This window comes from Rasamsonia byssochlamydoides (genome assembly GCF_041956645.1).
Source record: "Rasamsonia byssochlamydoides strain NRRL 3658 unplaced genomic scaffold VTN77scaffold_21, whole genome shotgun sequence".
NCBI classification, from domain to species: Eukaryota; Fungi; Ascomycota; class Eurotiomycetes; order Eurotiales; family Trichocomaceae; genus Rasamsonia; species Rasamsonia byssochlamydoides.
The window spans coordinates 115,447-135,664 of NW_027192404.1; the positions used below are offsets into that span (position 1 = coordinate 115,447).

The following is a 20,218-nucleotide window of genomic DNA, read 5'->3' on the forward strand; positions in this document are numbered from 1 at the left end:
CCTATTCCTGACAGTGAGTGAGTTTGATTGAAGCTAGGCCATAGAAGCACTTGGCTGACTGGATCGCAGCTAAAGTTGGCTTCCTAAGCTACTTCTTTCTCAAAATAACCTCATACTATCCGAAGGCCAGTCTTGCTATCTTCGAGTTGAAGAAAAGCAGACTGGTTGACAAGATGTCTCTGCCGGACGATGTCTTCGAAGACATGTCACTTGGCAAACTGTTTGCTGAGGCTTCTCCTGACGAGGAATCTTTCTCCATGAAAGACTTCGTCGAAGGAAACGTGACTCTGACTGCTGGAGTCCCACGCCTTGATGAGGATGCCGACGTTGAACAGCCAACCACTGAGTTGGAAGATGAGCTTGCTGGGTATGAGCAGGATGTTGACGCAGCTGACGCAGTTGACACCATTTTCGGCGTCGATGATATCGACGAAATCGATCTGACCCACCCATGGCGGTTGATCGATTATAATCTGTACCTCAACTGGATTCAGAAAGGCAAGGACGAGCATTATCGTCGCAACTGCATGTATCTCTTCGACGGGTATGACTGCTTCCCGTTCACGTATGGAGATTTCTTCGAGAGCAAGACAAACGGGGGATGGGAACTTGGGACTACAGGCCCGGAGCGAAAGCTGTTGTTTGCCATTCTGCCTGTTGCGGAATATGGTCCTCGATTTGATGGTGTGCACTATGTCCTCGGATTTGACATGGACTGTGAAGAATTCTTTGTTCGTTCCTTCAATTGGCTGCCAGAGGTCAGTGACATCTGGAGCGTTTGGCACGAGGGGGTTCCTCTGTACTATTTTTCCATCTGGGTTCTGTATGCCATGATGAAGAAGAGCGTCAACAACAAGGACGGAATCGTGGACATCTTGTCTCTCAGCGTCACCACCTACTGTGAAATCGAGATGAACAACGACGATCCTGGACTCGAAATCGTCATCGTCATTCAGTGCTGTCAGTGGATTCTGGATTTTGCAGATATCATCCTCCCTCAGGAGCCGTGGTTCAATGCTCAGGTCTTCAAGGATAAGATTACCGAGTACATGGGTCAGTGGCGGTCGATTCTCGAGCGTGCTTCCTATCAGGCCTGGAACGCCGTCCGCGACATGCCGCCGAAGGAGGTCTACTGTAGACGGAAGTGGTGCGATCAGGTGGCTCTCGACCTCTACAGCTTCGGCGAGTCCAAAAAGGTCGAAAGCCTGCGTGGTCAAAACTGGAATGCCCCGAGCCAGGAATATTGTGACAAGGTCAGGAGGGAGAGCTGGGCACGCTATCAGAAGGAGACCAAGGACTATTTCCAGCAGGCGTTCACCGAACCAGACAGTGCAGCCTGTGTGTATTCCGCAGAGACACTGGAGAGGCGCAAGCAGAATTGTGGGTGTATGATTTGCTCTGTCCCTGTCACTGTATCTTCCCAGAAACCTGTCATGCCGGTCTCAAACTCGAGCTCTACTGCCGGTGTTGCGCCAGAGGGAGAGGAGAAGGACAACGACATCCACCTTTCTACCATGTTAGCTCGCATACTCAACCCCGTCAAAGAGCACTCAGAAAATGACACTGCCACCAATACCAACCATGGAGCCGCGCAGGTAGGTACTAAAGTCTTGCTGCCGGCGTTTGGCGAACCTCAGGAAGGGCAGGTGCCATTCAGACCACGCCGTCTCCGTCTCCGTCGTGACTCTGGCTTTACCACCGTGTGAGTTAGCCATCAAATTATCTCTCCTTTGATAGCTTGTTCAGTTGCCAAGACACCCGCTTTCAATGAAGCTGGTTAAGGTCTCGCGCTGTCCATTGGAAGTCAATTGGAAGTCACAAGCTTTCCCCATTAGTGCCTCTGTGCCAGCCATATTTTGATCATTTTCTTGTCTCTGTGAGAGTTCTCTAAAGGTCGTCAATTGTTCTGCCATATTATTGCTATTGCTATCTTGTTATCACTTCAGTTCTCTTTCAGGACTTAAAAAATTTACAAAAAGGGGGTCGCATTGGTGGATCAATTTGTCAATTTTTCAGGTTTTCAGGCATTCAGGCTTCTCTCATTCTTCTTACACCTTTCAGTTTGGTCTTCCTTCCCCGCCCCCTATTGTGTATGGTGTATCATTCCTGTTTTGCATGTGCTATTAGTCTTTCAATTAGATACTCTCCACTAAAGTTATTAGATCTGACTTTTATCTCAGTATTCTTTTTTTTTCTCTTTCTTTCCTGAAGACTGGGCAGTAATGGAAGGGCTTAAGCGTCGATACAGTAATATTTCTGTGCGATGAGACATTGGTGACCTCACCGGAAGTGAGTTGCATATTCTTAACAGCGTCTCAGATCTCCTCAGAGTTACCAGACAGATAGCCAGGTCTGTGCTTATGATAAGACACCCTCCTTTTGTAGTAAGATGTCTCATTGTTAATAGTAATACAGATCTGTCGCTGCAAAACAGTGTCAGCTTTCACATAGAGGGAATATTGCTATGTTTACCTAGTATGACTTCATCTCAGGCTTGTTATGTCTGCTTTTTGTGCCGTTGTTGTAAATGTTTTAAGCTGAATTTGAGACTCTTTGTCAGTTGGTCTAGAAGACAGCCTTTCCACTTGCAGCCTCGTTCAAAAAAAAATCAGTTTGAGAAGACATTGTTTTCTTTTCCCTTGGAATCAGAAAGAAATCAATCCCCTGGACTTCCAATCTGTCAAGAGTTACCTAATTGTATGGAGTGTAGAATCTTAAGGTTGAGGTACCTCTTCATAGTTCGCGAGACCCACCTACAAGCCCCACTTGTTCGACATCAGTGTGGCACGGTCAAAGTTTGTTCACGGAGAATCCCATCTGATAACACCAGAGGAGAAGGGATTAAGGAGATAATAATGCTGAACATGTTGAGGGATAACAGCTACAGGCACCACTAGAAAATAATACCTATTGTGTTCAGGAGTGGGCTGGGTCATGGATCTCAGATGTCCAGCGTGATTAGGTATCATACCATAATAATTGAATCTGCTGCTACAATATTCTCTGTGTTCACCGCTCAAGGACTCGATCGACATAAGGAAACAGTCCAACCTTACTGACCTACCTACCGAAGGACTCCTGTGCGCCACGGATTCAAAAGAATCGTTAGATTCAAAGCCTCAATTATTAAGGTTGGTTAATTGACTTCGACAGCTCTGATCAGTCGCCCGATTCGGAATGGAGTCTAAAACCCCCATTTTCTGGGGTCACCGTCCTGTGGAGTAGAAAGTTAGGAAAGTTCATCGGGATGTGGAGCCTAGGTGGCCGTGTTGAACTCAGTGGAATATCTGGGGTGGACGGTGGACCAACAGTCATGCAAGTAAGTAACATTCATCATCTCATCTGCAAGGTTGCAAACAACTAGACATGAACACCTTGCGGCTTGCAGCCAGAGTAGTCCGTCTGGACGCGCTGCACCGCCACTCCTGTGGATCCGAGATCGACGGCGGCGCTTGGCTCTGTGGCTGGGGTCTGTGGCTTCGAAGCGGAACCGGCGGTTGCCCGCGCTCAGGATCCGCACGCCGAAAAACTCGCCTCGTGATTGGCCATTCACCCCATTTGCAGCACATTTCGCGCGTCTTGGCCTCATGATGCGACTAAGCCACGGCTACAGAGTACCTAAGGTGCTCGTCTTCGATGACGGTCAGCAGTCAGCTCCCGGCTTCCTTGGCTGCGCAAGCTGGTGGCTGCCATCGATCTGTCATTCTTTCGCCCCTTCGTTCTTGCTTGTTGCGTCTGCCGCCCGACCCTCGTTTCGGTCCTTCCTTGCATCTCTTTTGGCGGCGGCCCCCTTTCTTTCGTCCAACTTATAGATTCCCTTCCCAGTCTCTCCTTAACGCTTTTGTACAGTACTTGACTTCACCTCCCTTTCCTTCCGGGGACCTCCGGCGCTTGTTTCATACCACACCAACCTCTTCGGATTGGTTGGCGCGAGGCTACGAATTGTGAGCGTTTAGTCAGAGAATATCCATCTGACAAGTGGTGAGTATGGAGGACTTTTCACCCCGGGGGGGTGGCGCTGGGGACAGTTTTCTGCCAAATGGTACGTGATCGCCCTTTCTTGATACCCGGAAAGGGTGACCATGGCTCCCTCTGATACCCGTTCTTGGATCAACTGTAGGGAGCTCCGCGCTTTCCACTCCAGCCCACCCCTCGACCGTGGACCATTCCCATGTAGACGTTATCTGCGGTCCTTTGCTCAACTACCGGCGCATGAATATCAGCTCGGATTCCTCAACCTGGTACGGCAGCGTTCTGATTGTTACTCCGCCTGGTCAGAAACAGCCACTGCTCCACCTGCGTCAGGCTGGCCCTGTATCGCGCGACAGCAATGGCGAACAAACCAATGGATTCGAACCGAGCAGTCGGAACTTTTCAGTCCTCGGCACCAAGCTCTATGAAGACCCGGATAAATGTTTTTGGAGGTTTTCTATTTCAGTGCCCCTCGAGGCGTATGAGGCGCGTTGGGAGTACACGATTCCCGGTTTCAAGTATGTCGCGGGCGACGAAGCGCACTCGCCCTGGGATTTTGTGGTGCCCGCCGTGAGCCAGTCCATGCGCATCATGTTTTATTCCTGTAATGGCTTCTCCGTCGGAACAGACACCGACAGTTGGGCGGGACCAGTACTATGGAATGATGTCCTCCGGGTTCACGCGCAGCGGCCTTTCCACGTTATGATTGGTGGAGGCGACCAGATTTACAATGACAGCGTTAGAGTGGACGGGCCTCTCAGGTCGTGGACGGATATCAGCAATCCTCTCAAAAGACAGGCACATGACTTCAATGGTGATCTGAGAGCTGCGTGCGATGACTATTATTACAGGAACTACGTGCGCTGGTATGGTCATGAACCATTCAAGACCGCCAACGGTCGGATTCCTCAGATCAACATCTGGGATGACCATGATATTATCGATGGTTTCGGCTCCTACGTCGACAGTTTCATGAAATGTGCCGTTTTCCGTGGCATTGGAGGCGTGGCCTACAAGTATTACTGCCTATTCCAACATCACATCGCACCTCCAAAGTCGACTTACACTACGGATGCGCCAGAGACCACGGAGACGGTGAATGGAACAGCAGGGATTGATCCCCGGCAATTGGAGAATACCTTTGTCCTCGAGGAAGAGGAAGAAGACCCCAGATGGATTTTGGGCAACCGTCCCGGTCCGTACGTCGAGGAAAGGAGTCGAAGCCTATACATGCGTCTCGGCCGGCGCATAGCCTTTGTTGGAATTGATGCCCGCACAGAGCGCACTCGTCACCAGATTAATTACCCTGATACGTACGAATCGATCTTCGCTCGCCTCGAGCGCGAGGTTGCCGCTGCCAATGGCGAGATCAAGCATCTCATGTTATTGCTGGGGGTTCCGATTGCCTACCCGCGTCTGGCGTGGCTGGAAAATTTCTTTACCTCTCCACTCATGGCTCCGATCCGGTTGTTAAACAAGCGGTTTGGATTCGCCGGCGGTTTATTCAACAAGTTTGACGGCGAGGTCGACCTGCTGGACGATCTCGACGATCACTATACCGCCAAACACCACAAGCGGGAGCGGAGGGAGCTGATTCAGCGTCTCCAAGAATTCTCGAAGCGGTATGCCATCCGAGTCACAATCCTTGGAGGAGACGTTCACCTAGCCGCACTGGGCCGATTTTACTCCAACTTAAGTCTACAGATTCCCATCGAGAACGATCACCGGTACATGGTTAATGTAATTAGCAGTGCCATCACCAATAAGCCGCCTCCGAAACTGGTCGCGAATATCCTGGCGCGCAGGAATAAGATCCATCACCTGGACTCGGACACCGACGAGACGCTCATGGCACTCTTTGATAAACAGCCCGGAGGCGTCGAAAAAGCTGCCTCGTGGAACAAAGTCACCATGCCTTCGCGAAATTATGCTTGCATCACGGAAATCAACCCGTTCCCCATGAACGGCTCTGTGGAGCCGGCCAATGATTCCGCTCAGGGCTTCGCGACCAGTGCTCCGGCTCAGCCGCCCAGAGATGGACACTCGCCCCTTCACTCAGGAGAGGAAAATGCGGGAACGACACACAAGGCAGCAGACGGGGTCAGCAGCACCAGCAGTCTGCATGGAGGCTTGGATGTGGCGATCCGAGTCGAGATCGAGCAAGGCAATAAAGACGGAATCACGGAAGGATATGGGTTGAGCAGTAAGTACACAGCCTTTATGTATCGAGGGACCGAGACTAACGTTCTTTTCTTAGTTCCGCTGCTGGTCGTTCCCTCTCCTGAGACTGGCCATTGAGTGCTCCAGTTCTTAGTCATTCATTAGTGTTTGGTTCCTTTTTTTTTTGTTTCCATCATACCCCAGGCGTTGATGCTGTCTAGCTGTGTGCTTACTATAATTGGTATTGCCTTTGCGCTCTTTGCGCCGTGTCCAATTTGACTGCAGAGCAGTGTTGTAATTTGGTCTCTTAACCAGCTCCTTTGATCTCTCTGTATTCACACCTTTTCTCCTGGCGAGTCAACTGGGAATTTATCTCAGCAACTCTGTCGACCGAGATCGATGTTACTAAACGAGTTCCACATTCCACATCATCGGGAGAAACCGACCAGTTTATATATAGCGGTTGGCCATTGTCGAGTCTTGCCCTAAGCACTGGAGGGCCTTTTTTTCAAGCTACTCAGCCCAAGTCATCCTGCAGATATCGCGACGGTTCGGCTTGTCAGGTTCGAGCTACCAACGAGTCATAAATGTTATTGGCACCGCAGCTAGATCAAGGATCCTGCCTGTGAACACAGCCAGCATCAAGATCCTCCCATGAAAGGCATATAGATAAGCAGGCGTAACGGGCGTTGAAAAGCCCATAAAACGAGAATGGGCTTTACAAAATGCGAACTCCATGCCATAGGGCTCTCTAGCTCTTTTATACCTTTTCTGTGCTCTGAGCTGATCCTGCGGATCTTCCAGGGCTCGATTCTACCCTGTGCCCTTTTCTTATACCCCAAGTCTCTGACTAAAGGCTGGCATGAACACGTTTCATCAATTGAAAACAATTACTCGCGGGAATACGCGTTGTTACACAAGGACAGAGCCACTAGCATCCCAAATGGGGCGAATCGCAATGCCAACGAGGTTGACTACCACCCTTTCTCGGGAGGGCTGATCAGTCAATAGATGTGGTTGATACTGTATGTAGAAGATAGTGTGTCAGATTGGACACTGTCTCGTTCTGCTGTCCTTGGTGGCCATGTCTTAATCAAGTCAATTCGATGATGATGGACAAGATGGTCAAGAAAGAAGTGGGGCAGCTACTGCATCATGCAGGTTGGGAATGTCGTACACAATTTCCATCCAGGCGATATGGAAGCGGGTAAGGAGATACCAATTCCCGTTATCAACTCATCTCTATTAATGGAGTGCAGCTTGTCCATCCCCTAACCCGCGGGCCATCTCTTTACTTCATCTGAGCGAACACCTTATCCTCCAGCTGTCATCCATCGAATCCATCCTTTCGTTGTGACTGTGTACAGTGCGCTTCTGCTGTTTGCACAAGCTGGCGTGCAGTTATTACCAACCAGACTGTCGGAATAATCGACTGATCTATAACTTCCCTTTTCTCTGCATTCTAACGTCGTGTCTTGGATCTCCATACTCCTTGAACTTTCTGTCCCCACAGCACACGGGCCCTGCGAGCAGACAACCTTCCGCACGCCGGATCTGCCAGCTGTTTGACTTCACGCCTAATGTGCCTATCGCTACAGGCCTCACTCTCCGTCTCATGTCCTCGTCTAGAAATTGTCGTTCATGGCTCCTAAGCGCGTGAGAACCGTCGAGGGTTCGTGCTGGCCGTGTAAGGACCGTCGCGTCCTATGTGATCTGCAGCGTCCTCGCTGTTTTCGCTGCGCCACCGAAGGTCGACCTTGCAGCTATGGCAAAGTCCGCTTGCGCTGGTGCAATGGCGTCGCCGCACGAGGCCGGTTTGCTGGACAGACCCTTCCGATTCTCGATGTCGACGACCATAAAGAACGACGGAAACGGGACACTGGGGAAGACAACTTCTCCTCCGCTCTGTTATCGCTCCGGCCTAGCGATAGTCTCGTGTCCGCCTCCGCCGTGACAGCGGAGGAGCTGATGCTCTACTTTGAACACGAGGTTGTAGATCGCTTCAATCTCTCCCCCGGTCGCATCCAGGTCGACTTGCTGTCGGTCTACAAGGATCCCGCTCTGCGTCAGTCGGTCACCGCTGTCGCCAACGCTCACCACTTGCTCTACCTGCGACAGAGTCCCCACGATGCCGTCCTGGCCAAGAAGAAGGCCCGTCTGGAGGCCATCCAGCTCTTCCGGAAACAATTGCTAGCACATGACCCTCCGCGGACGACATCCCCGTCCGCATTCGATCTCTTCGTGACCAACGTGCTCCTGTGCATCCTGGACGGCGTGATCGACCCGGATGACGAAGGCGCAGCCACCTACTGGCACTTCCGCGGTGGACGGGCAATTCTGAGCCAGTGGAGGCTCCAGGAACAGTTGTTTCAGCAGAAAAGGGGTCTGCCGGCATTGATGCTTTCCGTTTTTGCTACGATGGATCTGACCTACGCGCTGTTGAGCGGACAAGACCCCTACTTTCACCGTTCTACGTGGGCCAGCTTTGCCCGCTCCCAGGGCTGGTGGGGGACGCTGCCCGCGGGGGATCCCTTCCTGGAGCTCATGGCCATCCTGTCGCGGTTGGCGCATCTGGGCCATCTCATATACGCAACGGGGCAGCTTCCGTCTGGAAGTGAGGTGCAGGCTCTTCTGGCGACGCTGCGAGGACACGATGTCGTTGAGGAGGAGGAGCATCCTCACTCTGCCATATCCTCTTCCATTCTGTCACCATCTTTGATGACGGCCCTTGGGACGGCGGAACCTCTAGATCGGGATCAATCGTGGACCGTCTTCTGTAGCGCGTACCGTCTCACCGGCCTAGTTTATATCTACCGCGTCCTCTTCGGACTCGACGTAAAGCATCCGATCGTCCAGCAGGCAACCGCTTTGGGCGTCCAGGCCATCTGCGGAGTGCGCCTGACGGGCAAGCTCTCGCATTGCCTGCTCTTCCCGACCTTGGTGATTGGGAGCCACTGCCAGAGGCCAGAGCAGCAGAAGGCGATCCGGGCAACGCTGGGGTCGACAGCCGCCTTTCTTTATTTTGGATCTTTGCGCATCATGGAGAGTTTCCTCGAAGGGGTGTGGGAACGAGGAGCGGCGATAGACTGGTGGGAATGCTTTGATGACATCTCGCGGAAGACCTTTTTGTTTTGAGCGACCTCATTATTGACCCCGCGGGGTACAAAGAAAGACAATACTTTCGCGGCTGGCCAGCCTGGCGCTGGCCCGTGATATTGAGTTCAGAAAATGAATAATAACACGGCTGCTGTCCAATGCACGGCGAGTGAAATTTTGGCCCATCGTAATTGAATTGGAGGAACCGAGTTCGGCAGAATGCCCTGCTTGCTCCCAATGTCCAGCACTAACTGCAGGCCTCCCCTCCTCTGCCTGCATGGCCATCGGCATTACACTCTCCTCCCTAGAATTTAGAGAACTCAACCACTGCTTCCTCGTGTACCACAAGGCGTTTCCTTTGCTTCATACGGACCTTTGTCGACATCCGTATCAAGCCATTTGTTCCTCCCCCATATCCTGGTGTTACAGTACATACATTACGCTAAGGCCTAAAATGAGGTTCTCATCACACCCCTCAACTTCGCAAGAGTATATTTATTCCACAACGTGTCAGTCATTTATCTTCTTTCATTGACCCTGAACTATACGGCCCAGCATTATGACCAGAGAAACCAATGACGACAATTTCAAAACAGACAGAGAGCCTTTTGTTGCTCTTGGCGACTTTGGCTCACCAGGCGATGCCCTGGCAAGTGATGGGGGGTATGGGACGCCTGATATTTTAAAGGTTATCAAGATATTCAAGAGCTCTGGCATTACTTGCTGCCTAGCAGGCATTTCAGCATTGATATACTATGGTGCAGGGCGCGTACGATTGGTAAGTTTTTTTTTTTAATTTAAGAAAAGTGTTATGCCACATATTGACCTGGACGTAACTAGAATTGGGAGACATTTGTGCCTGCAGAGAAGCTCGAGGAAGCTTCCGGCATCCTTCGATCAGAACCCTATAATCAGATTTATGAGCCGTATCGACCAGCACGTGTGCAGCTCTACTCGTTACATCATACCTTTCCACGACTCAAACTGAAAGGCGTTAATCTTCGATTCCTGATTCTCCCATCTTGGGATTGTCATTCCGATTGCGAGCCTTCTCAAATAGAGAGGAGCAAGTCTGGCCTTCCATATCCCAAGCTAGAGGTCTTCGCGCAAAGTCTTTTGGAGACACAAAGAAAGTTGACCTGACCGATTTAGTGGGTAGCATGAATCTGACGGAGGAGTGGGGCGAAGAGCACTTGGATCTCGACAAAGGTCCGGATCTCCTCTATGCAGAAAAGAAAAACGAGAGGATCAGGGCATCGATCCCTCCAGGTGATGATCCATTCAGATACGCTGAGCTCTCGCTTGAACCACTTCACAACCTCCGAGAGACTTGGCAAGAGATTGTGAGAACCAAGGGAGGAGGGTTGGGTTGGAACTGCCAAGGAGTACTTTGCAACCCGGTTTTATGCTCACGGTCAAGGAGATCCACGCTTGCAAGATAGACCAGGGGTTTGAATATGAAATCAGGAGTGGTTCACACAGAGACGACCTTTGTTTTACGTGTTCTGCATGATCCTGCGGCAGGACAGATGTTTTGTCTGGCGGGGGATACCCGACTACATCAGCAATCAGCATGTCCTTGCCGTTTTCTTTCCTTTTTCTCTCCATGATTAAAGTACTTTCTATTACTTGATATGTATACAGTTTGATTAGGCCAATTCTGCCATACTAGGTATTGTATATGTCATTAGCAGCAATCGCCTGTCTGGGCAGGCGTTTCCAGGGTTCATCTTCACTAATTAATTATTTCTTAGTGTATGTAGGTACGGATTTCTTTACCCCATTCAGTCTAGATGGAGATGTCCTATCTTATCATTGTCATCGTTATCATCACGATCGCTATCAACCTTATCAATATTATCCACCTTTACGATGAGATCGCCATTTTCATTACTGTTACTGTATATCAACCCCCCTGCCAGACTCAGCCATATTACTCCGTACTCAACTAACAATAACACTCAGCTCGCCAGTCAAGATCCTTGCTTCTATCAATCCATGCCGTTGCAGGGATAGCTTGTTAGGGACAAGGACAAGGACCGGCATTTCCTCCTTCTCCTCCTCACGCCACGCGGCGTTGTACTACCCTATTCCGTACTCCGTACTTTGTTCTTGAATTCCTCGTTGGCTCGTACTGCTATCCGGGTTGTATTTTCATTGGCAGCTAATTAATTTAGTACGCCGATAAATTATCCTGGCTATGTAATTTGCATTTTTGACAGGTCTTTGGTCGCCGTGGTGGCCCCTACGGAGTAAATACTCCGTATTGATTAAACTTCGAGGATTTGGACAGACCGCTTACTTATCCTTATCAATCGCCCTGATGATGGAAGCAGACAAGGTTGACGAATAAGTTAATGACCGTGACTCCCGTGAGGGGGTGGCTCTTTTTTCTACCCTCCCTCTCGACGAGTCGATCCTTGCTGTGGATCGTCACTGGAATGTGGCGCCTCACATAATACTGTCTGCAGGCGTGGAGACAGACGTTAAAGGTATCGACATCCGAACGAAACCTTCCAGTGAAGTCAAGATTGGGTACCTAGCCAGGTCTATCATGGTTTATCTACTAATCACTATCTGTCTGTCTACCGATTAGTAAACTGTTAGCGAGCTGGTCAACTTCTGTAAAGTACATACATACTCGGTGTACGCCGTATATATGGCCTTAACCTCGACAGGCAGGATCTTCCTATGCATTCTCTACTCTCTACTCTCTACTAACAATGGAGTGAGGGGTCGTCACCGCTCAGGTGAAACTGAAAGGACAGGCATCAGCTTGATAGGCGGCACGTGGTAGGAACGTGCAGACTGCAGCTCTTTTGCATACATACTAAAGAAAGAAAAGAAAGAAAGAAGGCAAGCTGGAATAATCTTCGGAAGATTGCTCCGTTACTACAATTGTACTGTATATACTTGTCACTATATCTTCGTCTCTGTTCAAACGAAAGTTGGCTGCTTATCACTGTGTTTGTCCCCGAGTTGGACCTTCATTTTCTACACAGACCCCGTCTTTCTTTCTGTTCTGAATTCCTTCCTCCTTCTACTACTTGCAACATGGAAATCGAAAAAGCGTCGAGTCCATCGCCCCCGTCGACAGAGGAAGGGCTCGAAAAGCTGGGCTACACCCAGGAACTTCATCGCAACCGCTCCCTCCTCACCCTGCTCTTCCAAACCTTGGCCATCGCCGCCATCCCCTACGGCGAAGGAGGTCCCCTGATCAACGCCATCTACGGCGGTGGCCCGCTCTCCATCTTCGTCGGCTGGATCGTCGTCTGCATCCTGGACGAATGCGTTGCGCTGTCGCTCGCCGAGCTGGCTTCGCGATATCCCACTTCCGCAGGGCCCTACTACTGGTCTTTCCAGATTGCGCCGCCGCAGGCAAAGACGGTCCTGTCGTTCGTCAATGGCTGGGTCTGGCTCATTGGGAATTGGACCATCACGCTCTCCGTCAACTTTGGCTTTGCGTCCTTGCTGTCTGGCACCATCTCTATGTACCACCCGGCCTGGTCAGCCAATGCCTGGCAGCTCCTGCTCATTTTTTATGCGGTGTGTTTGGCGTCTCTGCTCATCTGCGCCTTTGGCAATCGCTTCCTGCCCATGGTCGACATCGTCTGCGCGGGCTGGACGGCCGTCAGCATCGTGATCATCATGATCGCGCTGTCCGTGAAGGCGGATGCAGGCAGACACAGCGCCTCATACGCCCTGGGCCACTATGACACCAGCCTGTCCGGCTGGGGCGGGTTCACCTTCTTCATCGGCTTGCTCCCTGCCGCGTACTGCTTCTCGGCGGTGGGGATGATCTCGTCCATGGCGGAGGAGTGCGCCAACGCCGTCGTCAAGGTGCCGCAGGCGATCAGTCTCTGCGTGCCGGTGGGCGGAATCGCCGGTCTCTTCTTCATCCTGCCCATCTGCTTCACGCTGCCGCCGCTGGAAGCCATTCTGACCGCACCGGCGGGTCAGGCGCTGCCGTACATCTTCAACGAGGTCATGGGCAGTCCGGGCGGGGGGCTGGGGTTGATCTTCCTCGTCCTGGCCATCACGCTCTTCTGCTCGATCAGCATCACGGTAGCAGCGTCGCGGACGACATGGGCTTTTGCCCGCGACGATGCGCTCCCGCTGTCGCGGCTCTGGGCGCGAGTCGACCTCCGGCTCGGGGTGCCCGTGTGGTCGCTGGTCCTGCTGACGGTCATCCAGATGCTGCTCGGTTTGATCAACCTAGGCAGCACGAGCGCCTTCACGGCGTTTGTCTCCGTTGGCGTCGTCGCGCTGGCCGTCAGCTACGCGATTCCTATCGGCGCGAGTCTCTTCCACCGGCGGGAGGAGGTCAACAAGGCGCATTTCACCTGCGGGCCGGTCCTAGGACCGGTCGTCAACGTGGTCGCGCTGCTGTGGATCGCGTTCGAGCTGGTGCTTTTCTGCATGCCGACGGCGCTGCCTGTGACGGCGGCGTCGATGAACTATGCTGCGGTGGTGTTTGTCGGGTTCATGACGGTTTCGGCGGTGTGGTATGTCGTTTATGCGAGGAAGTGTGAGTTTTCTTCCTTTCCTAACATTCCAGTTTTGTTTGTTTCATCTGGCTGACCGGTTTTATTTCCAAAAAAAAAAAAGCATATAAAGGGCCTCCCGAATCTGATGGATTGTAACGTTCAGCTTATATATATGCTATCGAAGAATATATGTCTGTTGAATATATATGTCTGTATGTATATCTCGGTGTCTTTTTTTTTTCGGGTTGCAGTTAAGTCAGGTCGAGTCAAGTGACACAGCACATGTACGGAGTAGATATGTTGTGTCATGAACGTCGTGTGACTGTGTCTGTATATACGTTACTATATTTATCTTATACTATACAGGGTAATATACCTATGTTAGGTAGCACAGAGAGGTGAAAACCCCCAACAGCAGCAACAAAGAATATGTTAATTTGTAGAAGCATAATGAATTCATTGAGTAATGTACAGTACAGTACAGTACAGTAAAGCTTGCTTTTATCACACCTAGTTCGGCGGGGAGTAGTTCGTTATGCCTAGTAAGCATAAAGCATAGTATAATAGTATACATGGAGTAAGAACGAATCCGATCCAAATCCCGATGAGTAATAGTGGTAGTACTACAAGCAAAAGAAGTGGATGGGACGATGGGACAATATTTTAAACAAAAAAGGGGAGGAAAAGACAAGCAAGAAAGATACCGTCTTCTCTGACCACGAGATTCACCGGGAAGAAGGAATCAACCGACCAACCCAACCCATCTCTTCCCGTCGTTTCTGTTTCTGTTTAACTCTCTTCGATTTCCATAACAGTGCCCAGACCGCGCCAGCAAGGTACCCGCCCAGATGGGCCCAGTGGTCGAGAGCGGCGACCTTGAAAGGAGAGACGAGGCTGAATGCTTCGAACAGAACGATCCCTGCCAGGAAGACGTATCCTCTAGCAGAGATAGTGTCTTGCCATTCACGGGGTAGGAAGAAGAGGGTGAGTTTGTCACTGTGAGAGGAAGTCAATAGTTGCCTTCATCTAAAGAGGGTGGCGAGAGCATACTTTGCATGCAGCGTACACCATGCTGCCACCAGACCGGCTATCGCTCCGCTGGCACCGAGCGACGTGACGGTCAGCTTGCCCATTAGGACATGCGCCGTCAAAGAAACCAGCGATCCAAACACGCCCGAGGAAAGATACACGGCGAGGAAATTGCCCCGGCCGATTTCATCGTGGACTGGTAGGTTGACCTAGTCAGCAAAAGAAAATCCTCAAACTAAAGTGTGTGAGGGCTTACGTCTTATCCCGATAAACCACAAGATGACCATGTTGGTGGCCAGATGCCGCAGCTGCTGATGACTGAAGGTGCTCCCCACCACGCTCAGCGCATGCGGGTATAGTGGCACGCTGATAAAGTATCGATTCAGCATCTTCCAGGCCGGCGGCCAGATCCTCCACAAGGCAAAGATAGCAAAGTTGGCGCCCAGCAGCGCGATCACCGTCGCAGCGGCGGGAGGAACATCAGGCCACATTCGATCCTTCCGAGCCGGGGGACGATAAATCTCCGCAAAGACGTAAGAGATGCCTATGGTGAGAAGGGTCACTCCAAGAGCGGGAAGGATACGGCGGGCAGTCGTCATCGTAGAAGTGTCTACATCCGTATTCGTAGCCCGCAGATGATGCTTCTGAATCCACGCCAAAAGTGGCCGTTCCTTCGGATCAGCACGCGGACGAGCTGTATATATATCAGTCAGCAAGGAGGAAACTCGGAATAGGCTGCTTCACCCACCCTCGATAACAGCAGCCTCGTCGTATTTTTGCAGCTCCGTGTTCCTCTTCAGCTGCATGCGGATCTTCTCCTGCTCCTTGGCTTCGCCCTCCAGCCACTCTTTCCGCTTCTTCTCCTCTTCCGCCAGCAGTCTGGCTTCGTTCTTCTCCCGGATTTCCTTCAAGACACTCTTTCCGTAGATATCGTTGGCCTCACCGAGCTGGGCGCCCCAGAGTCCGCTCTGAGGCTTGTACAGCCCCAGTTCCTCCGCCTCTCGAATGAGCCGTTCTTCCTCCTCTCGAACCTCGCGTTCGACCCGGGCCTTGATCGCCGCATCTTCGTCGACCGGATGGTGCTTCCGTAGCCACTTTAGCGCGTTTTCGATCAAACGAGGACGGACGGCGCTGGTGATGTCAGCCGGGAGATCGAGATCGAGCGTGCCTTGCAAGCGACGGCCCTGCAGGACGGCGAGAATCCGGTTCCCCATGGCGGGAGTCACTTTTGGCGAGCCAAATATCGATCTGATCTCGGCTGCAGAGAGGGGTTGATCACTGATGGGGACGCCATGCTCGACCGGCGGTTCATCGGGTTTGGAGTTGGGCGGGGGAGGAGGACTATTCTTCTGCTGGACAGATCTGGAAAAAACCGTGCTCGTAGGTCCCGTTAATTGGAAAGGCCGTAATCTGGCGGAGAATCCCCATCCCAGGGGGGAAACCGGGTGTCCACGAGAGGAGCTATATGGACGCTGTAAAAAAGAGTCCCGCGGAAACAAGCAGAGGGGGCGGCGCGTTGGCAGCAAACAGCTTGAGGGGGAGGCACGCAGCCCCGAAGGGCATGGGATGCGCCATGCTATGGAGAACACATTGCTCATCTCCAGCGACTGAAGAAATGTGGCCCTGGCGAACAGACAGTGTTGGCAGACCGTCAACGGGAGGCCGAGCGGAGACGGCGGAGGATCTTTTGCTAGCTCTCTTACTCGCATTGACAGTGGTGGCTCCGCGGGGCGGAGGTAACGCAAAGTTTCCGTCACTAGCATATTTCATAGATTTCTCAAAATAATTATATACTCTGTATAAAGGTATTATTAAAATATAGCGATACATAGAGAATCACTTAAAGAAACATATATATATAAATTTTTAATTTTAAATACTTTATATGTGAGTAACTAGTTATAAAGAGGACCTATTTTTTGCTTAAAATTTCATCTTTAAAAATAACCCTGTTTAAGATAGAAATTTGATAATCTATTGTCATGTAAGAATAATTTCATGCTAAAAAATATTAGAATTGTTAGTTCTTTTATTTATATATTTTTTTATAGGAACAATTTTTAGGAAATTTTGATTTTATATTTACCATAAAATAAATAAATGATATTTACTGCCTTAGAATAGGACTTTTATATATAATATAAAAAATATATCTTAACTAATTTTCCATCCTAAAATATAATTAACTGATACTATTATACTATTATAATATAATTACTTTGACAGAAATATGCTAGTGGAACCTATGACCACTGACTGAAACTACACAACAACAAAATCCCATTCGCATTAAAACCTCCATGATTGCAGAAACAAGATATTTCTACCAACCTAATATTTCTATCCATAAAGTCCACATTCTGCTTGTTCTCGTTTCTAAAATACATGTTTCACCTCGACAGTCAACTTTCCTGTTGCAGTTACCGATACTCGCTCTCGTAGCTCTTCCAAGAAAAGGTCTAGCTCTTTGGCGTCAAAAATATACCCGAGCTGCTCTTCGTCGACAGGAATTTTGCAGATGAGAATTGGCATAGCCACGTCCCTATCAAAGAGACGAAAAAAATTCCCTGCTTTTCTTGAACAGGGAATCACCAGTGTCGCTGGCTTTAACTGTGAAACAACGGATCGCAGATGTAGGAGCAATGAGTTTGAAGACGATGGTTGCCTCGTTCTCCTGTACTGATAGCGGTTGCTCGGCTAGTGGAACTTCACTATCTGGATCTTCGGAGTCTTCAAAGTCTTCAAAGTCTTCAGAGTCTTCAGAGTCTTCAGATGTGTATTGTGTTGTAGAGGTTATGTCGGTATTGTCACTGGTAGCAATAGATGAAGTGTCTCTATAGTCATCACCAGGGACAACCGCTGAGCCAGTCTGTGCTCTTCTGAGAGGCTTTCTGAAATCGGCAGCTTTGAACATCTCCTCTGTTGTAACGGTCCGATACTGCCCGCCGTGCTTGGGATCAAGACTCTGACTGCACATGTCCGGTCCTCGAATCTATCTTTCCCCAGCCATTCCTTGAAGAAAGTCCTGTATCCGATTCGAATGCAACTGACGAATTTCGCTGGTTGCTTTTCGCTGTAGAGAACAAGCATTTCATACCGGACGGGTACAAGGACGAAGACACGACACTCTAAAAGAGGCTCTCCAGTGCGTGAGAAGATCTCTGATTCACGCCGACTTGTAAGCCTGGTTCGATAGGAACCTGGTGGCTGTAGTGTTGGGTTTTCGCGGTGCCACTCGTTCAAGAGGATCATCAAATGTAGAGGGAGTGTATGCCCTCTTTGTAAAACAACCGTGTCTCTCGATACTACGGAGAGGGACATTGTACGTTTCCGTTTCATTGAAGACTGGGGGTCTTGTCTCGAGTCTTCTGCAGGACTGAAATTTTTGTTAGCATAGCATATAGGATAGGGTCATTCTCTCTGCACAGCACACGTAATGTACATACTTGATATTCATCTCTGATCGCAGTTGAGTACGCATCAAATTCAGCTCAGAGGGCCTTCCTCCGTCGGACCGCAGTAGTCAGTCATCAATAGACGCAGATCCTGATATGAAAGCTTTGAGGAGTGTCAGGTGAAGAGATTCCTCCAGCAAAAGACAGTAAGGGGAAGGAGACGATGAAGTTAGCACTGAAAGGCGTGGTGAGAAACATGTTGCGGACCAGATTCGCTGCGAGTTTGACAGAGCTGAAGACTCGAAGAGACTGGCTATCATTTTCAACCTTGACAGCATTTTCAGAAATTTACATGGCTATGCAGAAGTACCGTATTCATGTCATTTCATATTACTATTACTAGTACATATTGTTCTGTATACACAAACAGCACTCTAAGAAGCTGAAGATTGGAAAATTAAGGACACCTGAATGATGCCTTAGAAAGGTATCCATCAGTATACCGCATTATCACTGCCAGTCTCAAGAAACTATTGAACCCATATTGATCACCATGGACCTGGAGAATGTCCACAATCTCATCACGTGATTATATGAGCGATAACGATAAGCGGGAAGTAACAGCCAGTCCGTGACGTCTTCGCGGGGAGGAAGCTAGAGCTGATCTTTATCAAAAACATATACTACACACAACATTCAAGATCAGCTGAATCTATTATACTTTATATCTGCGTCTTTCGTTCTTTTAATCATCCTGTCACCGAGCTCGAAGGCGGCCAATTCATTCGCGCTACAAAAAAGGAAGAAAAAACATGTCCGCGGAGTCCCGACCCATCACCCCCGCCGCCTTCGCAGAAGCCCTCAAGGCCCTCCCCCTCTCCGCCGTCTACGCCAAAGTGTCAGAACTGCGCAACTCCATAGCGCACCTGACCCGCTCCAACGAGGAGCTGAGGACGTATATCCGAGAGTCGGAAGGCGGACCCGAAGCCGCAGACAACAAGGAGATAGAGGGCTATATCCAAGAGAACGAGGGCGTTATTGACGCAATGACGGAGAGGATCACTCTATGTAAAGCGGAGATTGAAGAGAGAGGGGAGCGATGGATTGAAGAGGGAGGAGAGCCTATCGCTGATGGTGTCCTAGAACGTGGTGGTGATGGGACTTCTCCGGTCATCAACGGAACCACCAGGGAGCATGAACATGATGCCTCGGTAGGCGAGACAGCAGCAGCAGCACAACATAGCGGTGTAGTCAATGGCGTTGGTGTACACGACTCGGCAGCCCCTATAGCGCCAACAAACGCTCCGGATCGACAGGAAGAACACGACATGGAAGAAGAGGGCGTTTATCTATGATTTGATTTCTTTCATCCATTCGGTGGCATCGATGGAGCTGCCTGCGACAGCGACTGCTGCGGTCAAATTTATTAATATTGATATCGCCATGACACCAAAAATATACGGTGGACAGACATTACGAGAAGACTACAGTAGTGATATGAAGGTGTCGTCGGTCATGGACTCATGGGAATCACCATCGTCGCTGCGTGATGACAATAAAATAAATCCAGTTTTCGAGAGGAGATTTCCTCCCTCTCTCATTGGCATGCGTGAGCCCGCCAATCCACTGAAATCATTTTTTGAACAGTGGACTTAGACATGACTGACGGAGATGAGATGTCGATATACGGGGGGTATGTATGTGGCAGCCTGACAGGATGTGATATCGACGATCGAAGGCTTCGATCAGAAGATTACTCACTGACTGCCTATTATGAGTTTTGCGATACGAGAAAAGTTGTATTGATAGATTGATACCCGGAGCTTCCTAAGAGTCGGACTCCACTGACAGTTGCGGCAGTTCTACCACTTGAACATGAGAGAAGGCCCGTGTAAAACTTCCTTTTATTTCTTCCGTAGCTTTCTCTAATTGACCTCGGAAACCCTAACTAGCTACATCCCTCCCTCTCCGACCCAACATGTCAAACCTCTTCACTTTTGGGATCTCCACGTATCTGCGAAGCTGCGAAACTGCGAAACTGACTGGGGAAAAAAAAATGTAGATGTAATGCAATATGTC

At 50.1% G+C, this 20,218-nt stretch overlaps 9 protein-coding genes across 9 annotated transcripts; 6 read left to right on the forward strand and 3 right to left on the reverse strand.

The window, feature by feature from the left end:
• Nucleotides 1–173: 173 nt before the first annotated feature.
• VTN77DRAFT_3050 (uncharacterized protein) lies at nt 174–1,706 on the forward strand (the record flags this gene model as incomplete). Its single annotated transcript, XM_069418958.1, has 1 exon — nt 174–1,706. One exon carries the CDS (start codon nt 174–176, stop codon nt 1,704–1,706), a length of 1,533 nt encoding a protein of 510 aa, XP_069278850.1.
• Nucleotides 1,707–3,159: 1,453 nt separating this feature from the next.
• On the reverse strand, nt 3,160–3,589 carry VTN77DRAFT_3051 (uncharacterized protein; the record flags this gene model as incomplete). The annotated part of the gene is made up of 2 exons (XM_069418959.1): nt 3,160–3,214; nt 3,375–3,589. 2 exons carry the CDS (start codon nt 3,587–3,589, stop codon nt 3,160–3,162), a joined length of 270 nt encoding a protein of 89 aa, XP_069278851.1.
• A 398-nt stretch (nt 3,590–3,987) lies between these two features.
• On the forward strand, nt 3,988–6,270 carry VTN77DRAFT_3052 (uncharacterized protein; the record flags this gene model as incomplete). Its single annotated transcript, XM_069418960.1, has 3 exons — nt 3,988–4,042; nt 4,121–6,175; nt 6,230–6,270. The coding sequence occupies 3 exons, from the start codon at nt 3,988–3,990 to the stop codon at nt 6,268–6,270; spliced, it is 2,151 nt and encodes a 716-aa protein (XP_069278852.1).
• Nucleotides 6,271–7,773: 1,503 nt separating this feature from the next.
• Nucleotides 7,774–9,267, forward strand: VTN77DRAFT_3053 (uncharacterized protein; the record flags this gene model as incomplete). Its single annotated transcript, XM_069418961.1, has 1 exon — nt 7,774–9,267. The coding sequence occupies one exon, from the start codon at nt 7,774–7,776 to the stop codon at nt 9,265–9,267; it is 1,494 nt and encodes a 497-aa protein (XP_069278853.1).
• A 520-nt stretch (nt 9,268–9,787) lies between these two features.
• VTN77DRAFT_3054 (uncharacterized protein) lies at nt 9,788–10,371 on the forward strand (the record flags this gene model as incomplete). Its single annotated transcript, XM_069418962.1, has 2 exons — nt 9,788–10,006; nt 10,069–10,371. 2 exons carry the CDS (start codon nt 9,788–9,790, stop codon nt 10,369–10,371), a joined length of 522 nt encoding a protein of 173 aa, XP_069278854.1.
• A 1,911-nt stretch (nt 10,372–12,282) lies between these two features.
• VTN77DRAFT_3055 (uncharacterized protein) lies at nt 12,283–13,809 on the forward strand (the record flags this gene model as incomplete). Its single annotated transcript, XM_069418963.1, has 1 exon — nt 12,283–13,809. The coding sequence occupies one exon, from the start codon at nt 12,283–12,285 to the stop codon at nt 13,807–13,809; it is 1,527 nt and encodes a 508-aa protein (XP_069278855.1).
• Nucleotides 13,810–14,440: 631 nt separating this feature from the next.
• On the reverse strand, nt 14,441–15,958 carry VTN77DRAFT_3056 (uncharacterized protein; the record flags this gene model as incomplete). The annotated part of the gene is made up of 4 exons (XM_069418964.1): nt 14,441–14,711; nt 14,766–14,940; nt 15,001–15,438; nt 15,493–15,958. The coding sequence occupies 4 exons, from the start codon at nt 15,956–15,958 to the stop codon at nt 14,441–14,443; spliced, it is 1,350 nt and encodes a 449-aa protein (XP_069278856.1).
• Nucleotides 15,959–17,537: 1,579 nt separating this feature from the next.
• Nucleotides 17,538–18,225, reverse strand: VTN77DRAFT_3057 (uncharacterized protein; the record flags this gene model as incomplete). Its single annotated transcript, XM_069418965.1, has 2 exons — nt 17,538–18,120; nt 18,191–18,225. 2 exons carry the CDS (start codon nt 18,223–18,225, stop codon nt 17,538–17,540), a joined length of 618 nt encoding a protein of 205 aa, XP_069278857.1.
• Nucleotides 18,226–18,951: 726 nt separating this feature from the next.
• Nucleotides 18,952–19,494, forward strand: VTN77DRAFT_3058 (uncharacterized protein; the record flags this gene model as incomplete). The annotated part of the gene is made up of 1 exon (XM_069418966.1): nt 18,952–19,494. One exon carries the CDS (start codon nt 18,952–18,954, stop codon nt 19,492–19,494), a length of 543 nt encoding a protein of 180 aa, XP_069278858.1.
• Between the last annotated feature and the right edge of the window lie 724 nt (nt 19,495–20,218).